Genomic DNA, 7,541 nt, shown 5'->3' with positions numbered 1-7,541 from the left:
TCCCACGGGAACGGGAAAAAGATGTTTGTCTCCTAGTGAAGCCTTGTCACGCAGGCTGCTAAAAACCCAAGCCCGTGGCTATGAGCCTCCAACAGCAATAACACAATGGACTGTTTAAAGGTTATTTTATTAAATATCTTCAAGGTTTCATTGTAACAAAGCTATGAAGGGACTACCAACATTCAGAACAAACACTATTTTTAAATTATTTCTATGTCGTCATGCAAAAGTTCTGCATCAAATGCCTTTCATTTCCTGTTTAAAAGGTGGTTTTTTTTTTTAAATAGTCTATTAATTGTCTATAGATGCTGACATTAGCCCCAGAAGTGGAGTAAGAACGCTAAGTGGGGCTGGAGCAGCCATATGAAGCTATGGGTCTCAATGAGCTCTAAGACCATTTGTTGTCTTCAAGCCAGCAAAACCAAACCCTGTGGTGAAGGGATCTGTTGGCTGGCACTGCAGGCTGCAGGGCAGGAAGGGGCTAGGGTCCAGGGTCTGAGGCATGCACAAGGTGCTTGAGGAGCCTGGCTAAATTCAAGCACCAGCACCCATGAGTTTGTTCTCTTCTCAGCTGGTTCCAAAGTCTGTAGTTCTGTATCTTTTCCCAGCTCCTGTGCCTCCCTGAAGGTCATCCAAAGAGCTGAAGTCAACCCACCTTCCCCCCCAAAATGCAGATAGTGTGCAGCTGTTGGGTGGGAGGGAACCAAGACTATGACCAATTGCTCCTCCATTGTCTTCTCTGTTATCTGCCTAAGGTACAGATCTTTTCCTCCTGGAAAGGAACTCCTTGAGCACAGAGAGGGACAATGACTACAGGAGCCTTGGCTCTGGACCCCTTTTTGGGTACATGCAGGTGAGGGGGTGATGCCCATGCAGATTGTCCAGCAGAAAAGTCTATACTTCAGTTGGTCGGTAGAGAGCCTCATTAAAGAGGACACTTCTCACCCAAGCAGTCGGTTCAATCTCAAACTCAGGGAAAGAGACGGACGTGCAGCACGGGAAGAAGGGAGGCAGCCCAGAGGGCAGCCAGAATGCATAGAAACAACCACCAACTCTTATCTCACTCCTCCCATCCCGCAGGGGCACTTGGCAGAGGGTCGGCATGGGGACCACCGCCACGAAAATATAAGACAAAGTGGTCCAGATCCGCACACAAACACAACTGCAGAAAGTGGCAACAGGAGCCCTGGCCAACGATGTCTGGATCTCTCCTTGATACATTAGGAAAACCAACAGGAAACAAAGTAGCAATCCCACCCCCTTCTCGCCTGCAGAAATCAGGCCTCAGTCTCAGGCCCACGTGCATTGTGCATCCTATAGAAATGGATGAGTAAGTGCGTGTCAGACTAACGCGAGGTTTCACACCGGCTCTGTGTCGGACACACTTCTGCAGCACCAATTCTCTTCCTGTCTACACTAACTGGAACGGTACGGCAAAGTCCAGGCCTTCAGTCCCGAGGCCACGCTTCACAGTTGCCTCCACAGCGGGCTGGGAGCGCTGCGTTCTCTCCCAAGTAGGTCTGTTAGCCATGGAGTTTTCTTCTTTCTCATACTAGGTGTCAATGTATATTCTGAAGAAGTCCACTCCTAGACCTGGAGTGATCAGGTCACCACCGGGGCTGCAACCACAGCATGGCTCTGTCCATGACCAAAGCTCTGTCAAGAGTCCTTGCCTGGTCCCCCCCGAGTCCATGGGGGCCTGAGGCCAAGCTCACCTCTTCAAAGCCAGTGGGTGAGCCCTCTGTTCACGCCTGGATGAGCATCATACAAACTCCTGCCTTCTTCAAGCCCAAAGGCTATCAGTTGTTTTAAAACGCATCATGGTATGAATTCCATTTTTTTTTAAAACAATCTTATTTTCTTTTTTTTTTCTTAAATGTAAAAAACACCTCAGTACAGCAGAGACAGACACGAAGGGCGGGCGGGAGGGCTGCATGCAGGGGCGTGCATTGGCTGCTGCCGCTTTGTAATGTAATTGTTTTAAACCTCAAATGGACAGGACCGCGGCTGTCACTCAGGCCCTCCAGAGTCACTGACTTCGAAGGTTCAGCCTCCAGCTGGAATCTCCTAATGCCCCTGTCAAACAGAGCAGGAGGTGGCAACAGAAGAGAGAAGGACAGTGAGAACACAGGTAAATTCACGGGGTTTTGGTACACGGCACACTTGGCTAAGTCCTTGAATGGGCGGAACAGGAGAGCTAATGTTTAAACACGACTGTCTCACATTTGAGTGCCTACTCAATGCTTTACATATACTGTCTCACTCCTTACCATCCATCCTGGAATGGAAGCAGGTACAATATCCCCCGTCTTTGATAACTAAAGAAACTAAGGCTTAGCAGGGGAAGAATCCTAAGTCTGGAGTCTACCTGACTACAGAGCAAAGCTTATCAAAACTATGTTGCCCAGTCTGTGGCTCCCCTCTGGGGGTGGGGGGCATACCTCTTCCTAGAGTGCCACCTTCTACCCTTCTCTTACTCCTCCGACCTTAGCTATCCAAGCCACCTCCCCTTCCCAGCCACCTCTCCCTTCCCAGCCACGCCCCCTTCCCATCCACCTCTCCCCTACCAGGAGCACCTGTGCCTGAGCTCACTGCAGCGGTGCAGCAGGGGCTCCTGAGCAGTGATAGTGGACATTGAGCCACTTGCCATCCCGGCGGTGCCACACCCGGGTCTCCTCTGACTGACTGGTGCGAGGCCGACCCTGCCCATCGATGTACTGGGTGAGCCGGATGTAGGCGATGCAAGCTGCGTCCTCGCCGATGACATGGACATGTGGGTTTAGGATGGTGGTGTGGATAGGCTTGCTGTTCTTGGACAGGACTGCAGGGGGCGGGGCGGGGGAGGGGAGGGGAGGCAGCAAGCATTAGGCTCAGACAGTCACACACACACTCCCACCAGGCTGCACCTTCTGAGACTAGCTCCAGCAGCCATTTCTAGAATCCCCAAGTACTCCAACATCGCCCACCAGAGGCCGCAATCCTCCATTATATTGGTTTCATCCAAAAGGAAGAGAAATGTGGGTAATACTCGCAACTACTCTTTTTTTTTTTTTTTAATTCTTTTTTTTATTTATTTTTTTTTCCGGAGCTGAGGACCGAACCCAGGGCCTTGCGCTTGCTAGGCAAGCACTCTACCACTGAGCTAAATCCCCAACTCCCGCAACTACTCTTTTCATTAGGTATTTCATTAGGTTTTACAGGCGAGAGGGATGTCTGTCTTTACTGATTTTTTTTTTCACTATATGCAGGGGGAAAAACAAGACTCAAATTAAATAAAATATTTAAACTCAGGACCGGGCAGCTCTAATAAAAACCCGTGGCTTTTGTACTTGGTTAGGCTGGTATTTAAAAGTCCTAGGCTTATTTTGCCCCTAGCTAAGACTAGAAGAGAAAGATCATAAAAGCGATACATTCAAAATCAATTTGTGACTTGAAAAGAAAAGGCACATCAAAGGTTGAAATCCCCAAAGCACTCAGCTCAGGATCCCACCAAGTTCCCAGGGTTCTCTGGGTTTGGAGAAGTGGAGGGAGCTGGACTGACTGCCACTCACTCCCAGCATATGCCTTGCATATGGTGACGGCTTGGCTCAGATTCCCCGAGTTTATTCCAACACTACAGAGGCTGCAAGAGCCCTCCTTTAGAACTACGATAAGCACTGCCCTGGCTACTAGAATTACTTAGATAGCTAAGGGATTACACAGGCAGCTACAGTGTGGGGAAATCACATGCAGAGTCAGTGGGGGGAAAACAGCTACAACAGAAAACTCAGGGCAGAACAGGAGACACCAAGGATAAAGTGGATAAGGGGAGGAAATCTGAAGAATGAGAGTTAGGAAAGTAGAGATGGTGTGATGATTCAGTTCTGGGACTCCCAGGAGCTTATAGACCTCCCTATCCAGATGCTTGGCTCCCTCGATGTCCAGGGTGTCCTCGCCACAATTTCTGACCTCACAGTTCACCACTACTGCTGTTACTTGCTTACACATTATCCTGTTTGCAATTCCCTTTACTGGGAACCCTGCAGACACAGACCTCCATTATTACTCGCTGAGATCATCTTGAGTTAATGTTGAAGAGTTTACAGTCTGTCTTGGAGACAGGTGCTGTTTAAACAAATGCAGTGACCCTAACGGTGATGGTCAGCAGCGCCTTGATACAGCTGCCAAGTGAATGGGCACTCAGCCTCTGAGCAGTGCCCATTAAAAGCCAGCAGGACACGAGGAAGGTCAGATAACGCAAAGAGAGGTCACAGGGTAAAGGGTGGGTAGGGACAGAGGCAGGGGGAAGGGGCAGGCAGGAGTTTATCAGCAGCACGAACCCACTCACGATTCTCAAAGTAAAACTTATGGAAATCCATCCCCTCCACGAGGTTACCAAGGGCTTCTGGCTCAAAGGAAGTGAGGCCTGGGTCACAAATCTTCCTGCAGAAAAGAGGGCCAGGGGTGGGATGGAAGGAAAAAAAAAAGCCTGTCAGGCCTTGTTCACCAGTTGTGTCTGTCCCATGGCAGGTTCGCTGAGGGCAACAGCTGACAAGACAACGCTCCTCAGGGTTTGCCTGCAGAGCCACTTAGGAGTCCTGTTCTTTCATCCAGAGTCAGGGGACAGGGCAGACTCAGTTGTGGGGAGTCTCCCTAGAAGGAGTCTGAGCTTGTGGGCCTGGGGTTTGATTCAGACAGGGTTTAAGGTCCAGGCTGCACTTTCCACAGATCGGAGACACTTTCTGGGAAACAGAAGTGGACTTGGGAGATAACCTGAGGGTAACAGGTCTTTACTCACGTGTAGGCCTCAAAGTCCCCATTGTTGATGGCTTCTATCAGCTGTTCTGTGATCTTAATGATCTCCTGTTTTCGCACTGTTGGGAGGAAAAGTCCACCAATTTACCTGCTGGGCAACCTCCCTAGGGGCAAGAGAGCCCTCCTCAGTCCTTCAGGGATCCCTTGTGATCTTTGTCAAAGACATCCTCTTCCTCCTCCTCCTCTGTCTTTCAAGGCCCTGTGCAGGAGGGAGCCCACCCTTCTTCCCACCCCTTCTTGGCATCTGCAGAATCAAGGACTACCTCCTTTCTAAGCCCATCCAGTAGTCATGGATCTGCGGCCTTTGCCACTTTCTCCATCAACAACCAGGATGCGGAAAACATGTCCTTTAGCAGCTGAGGAGTCTGCAATGTCATTAACCCTCCCTCTAGTCAGCGTCTGTGTGGCCCGTCCTCAGCAGGGTTAGCAACTCTAGATGTGGCTGTTCTGTTTCTAACCACTTCTTACACCAGAAAGGGCTCATTCAGGCTGCAGTAACCACTACACTGCAGCCCTTAGTCAGTGGTCCAGAGCTTAGTCTGCCTGAGAACAAAATCAAGCTAGAGATGAATTTTCAAAAGGATGAACAGAGAGCTAGGTTTGATGCCTGGATCTTTTTACAACACTCATCTCTTCCAGAAGGTTTTTCTGAGATAAAGGATCTTGGGACTTGAAAACCTTGACAGCTTCTTTCATGAGAGATGGCTACACTGCCCTTGAATAAACTCAGAAAAACTAGAAGCCTATCCCAGTTTTCTCACATCAGGATGTGTTCCTACAGAAAATCAAGACAAGACTGAGAGGCTGGTAGGTTGATACACTTCTTTCCCACCCAAGGGGACATGGTGACATCCTGCTCTCAGGGTTAGCTCACTTACAGACTGAGAGCCACTCTTAGCAGGGGGTGTCTCTAGCATAAGGGCGAGCTTGGACTGAGTTCAGGCTAACCCTAACTGTAACTGGAGCCCCAGGCTGGTCCAGGCCACAAGCCTTTCCTCACAGGCGCAAGAGGCTGCAAGACAGACAAATGTGAGCATTAGAACAGTACCAGCATGACATAGCGGGGCCAGCACAGCCGAGGGGGGTATCTGGGAGGGGACAGCATAGCTAAGGGTGAAGCCAGAAGGTAACTCCACAGAGACTGCTGACAGGTGGGTGACCTGAGTGAACAAGCAGGGGGCTTGGGGGAGGGGTAAGCTCTGGGGTCCTATGGGTGATGTAGATTGGATTTAGGATAGTGTGGGGCAAAGAAACCAAGAGAGGTGTCTTTAACATAGACAGAACTACAGACATAAGCATGAATCTCAGGAACCCTGCCAACTACTACCGTGCTTGAGGTGGGGACCCCCTTACACCCCAACTGAACAGATAATGATACTGAAGCTAGGACACTTCAGACTTTAGAAGGTAGCACAGCTGCAATTTTGTTTCCTTTTGAGACAAGTCTCACTGTGTAACTAGACTCGCCTTGAACAAAATGGAGATCCTTCGGCTTCGGCTTCAGCCTCAGCCTCAGCCTCAGCCTCCTGAGTGCTAGGATTGTAACTGTGTATCACCGCACTTAGCTAAGACTCAAATCAGGTCTGTCTCATACAGAGCCTGCTCTTAATATGGCCGACCCATAGAAGCCACTAAACCCCAACACAATTCCTAGGCTGTTACAATGTACCGCTGTTCTATTCCCACCTCATGGACCTGACTTCTCATTGTTCTTCCAGGCCGTTGTCAAAGCAAAGCCTGCCACACATCCCAGTGGCTTTCTACGCCCACTTCCACACTGTATTTTCCCACCCACTCTTCTCTTCTCTGGTCTCCAAATTCAGGCCTGCCTGGGACTAGTGCCTCCAGCAGACCCCGCCCCCTGGCAGACGCCATGCCCCTAAAGCTGACTAATAGGCAGCTGGGCTAGGCTGACTGCTCTTGGGGAATCCCTGAGGGGCTTCAGGAAGAGCCAGGGAGTTGGAAGCCAGAATGTTCCTCCCTCACACTTACTGGCTGAGGAGCAGAGAGAAGGCTGGGGCTGCATGCCTGCAGAGGGGGCTGTTCTGTCCCGGGGGCTCCGTCCTTCAGGCACCAAGCTGCCATTCCCAGTGCGGAGCGGGGCAGCTAGCCAGCCAGGGCAGTGCAGGGCAAGGCAGAGCAGCCAAAACAAACAGAATAAGGCAGGTGAGCGAGCGAGCCAGACAGGACCCAAGCCACTGGCACTGCAGAGCCGGGGCAAGGTGAAGCCTGGGGCTGCTGTGGACACTGGACCACATCCCACTCAGCTGCCTCTGCCGGAGAGGCCTCCCGGCTGGGAACACTGCAAAGGTGAGCAGATCTAGGCTTGCAGCTTCCAAAGGAACCTTAAAACAACCTATACAAGGACCCCTGCTCCCAGGTAAGACATTCAAGAGGGGCTAGGCCATCAGGCCACCAGCCCAGCAGTGAAGACACCTCTTACTCTTGTCAACATCAGTCTGATCTGACCTCATTCCAGCAGCCCTGAAAGCACTGTTTACGCTCACTTATCTGTATACACTTTCCATGGTTTTGGCTCTCAAGGATATGGTGCTGTCCTACATCCTAACTCTTCTGATGGCCTGGCAAAAGGTCACTTACTGAAAGCATAGGCAGAAATTCTAAGGGGCCATCCCAAAGAACAGGGGAACAGATTCCTTGGTCTGGCCTCCATGCTCCTTACAGCTCCTGGCACCCTGGCCAGCCCCAGGTTTAGGCCAGTGGCCATCACAGGCCTACAGAGCCAG

The 7,541-nt window shown here is 50.7% G+C and overlaps 1 protein-coding gene across 38 annotated transcripts in view; it reads right to left on the bottom strand.

Annotated features, from left to right (window-relative positions):
* Positions 1-108: 108 nt before the first annotated feature.
* Positions 109-7,541, bottom strand: part of Camk2g (calcium/calmodulin-dependent protein kinase II gamma) — a 59,073-nt gene continuing 51,640 nt past the window's right edge. For 13 of the 38 annotated variants that reach the window (XM_008770489.4, XM_017599576.3, XM_008770491.4 and 10 more), the window contains 5 exons: positions 6,787-6,900; positions 4,778-4,853; positions 4,328-4,422; positions 2,577-2,821; positions 109-2,076 (listed from right to left, as the gene is read on the bottom strand). In XM_008770489.4, the coding sequence (XP_008768711.1) occupies positions 2,589-2,821; positions 4,328-4,422; positions 4,778-4,853; positions 6,787-6,900 (518 nt within the window). In that variant the 3' untranslated portion in view covers positions 109-2,076; positions 2,577-2,588. Of the gene's footprint in view, positions 2,077-2,567; positions 2,822-4,319; positions 4,423-4,777; positions 4,854-6,786; positions 6,901-7,541 lie in introns of those variants that run through there. The other 25 variants (XM_017599577.3, XM_008770496.4, XM_008770497.4 and 22 more) reach the window with 8 other exon arrangements.

The sequence above is a fragment of the Rattus norvegicus genome, chromosome 15, assembly GCF_036323735.1.
Source record: "Rattus norvegicus strain BN/NHsdMcwi chromosome 15, GRCr8, whole genome shotgun sequence".
Classification (NCBI taxonomy): domain Eukaryota; kingdom Metazoa; phylum Chordata; class Mammalia; order Rodentia; family Muridae; genus Rattus; species Rattus norvegicus.
This window is presented reverse-complemented; position numbering and strand designations above follow the sequence as displayed.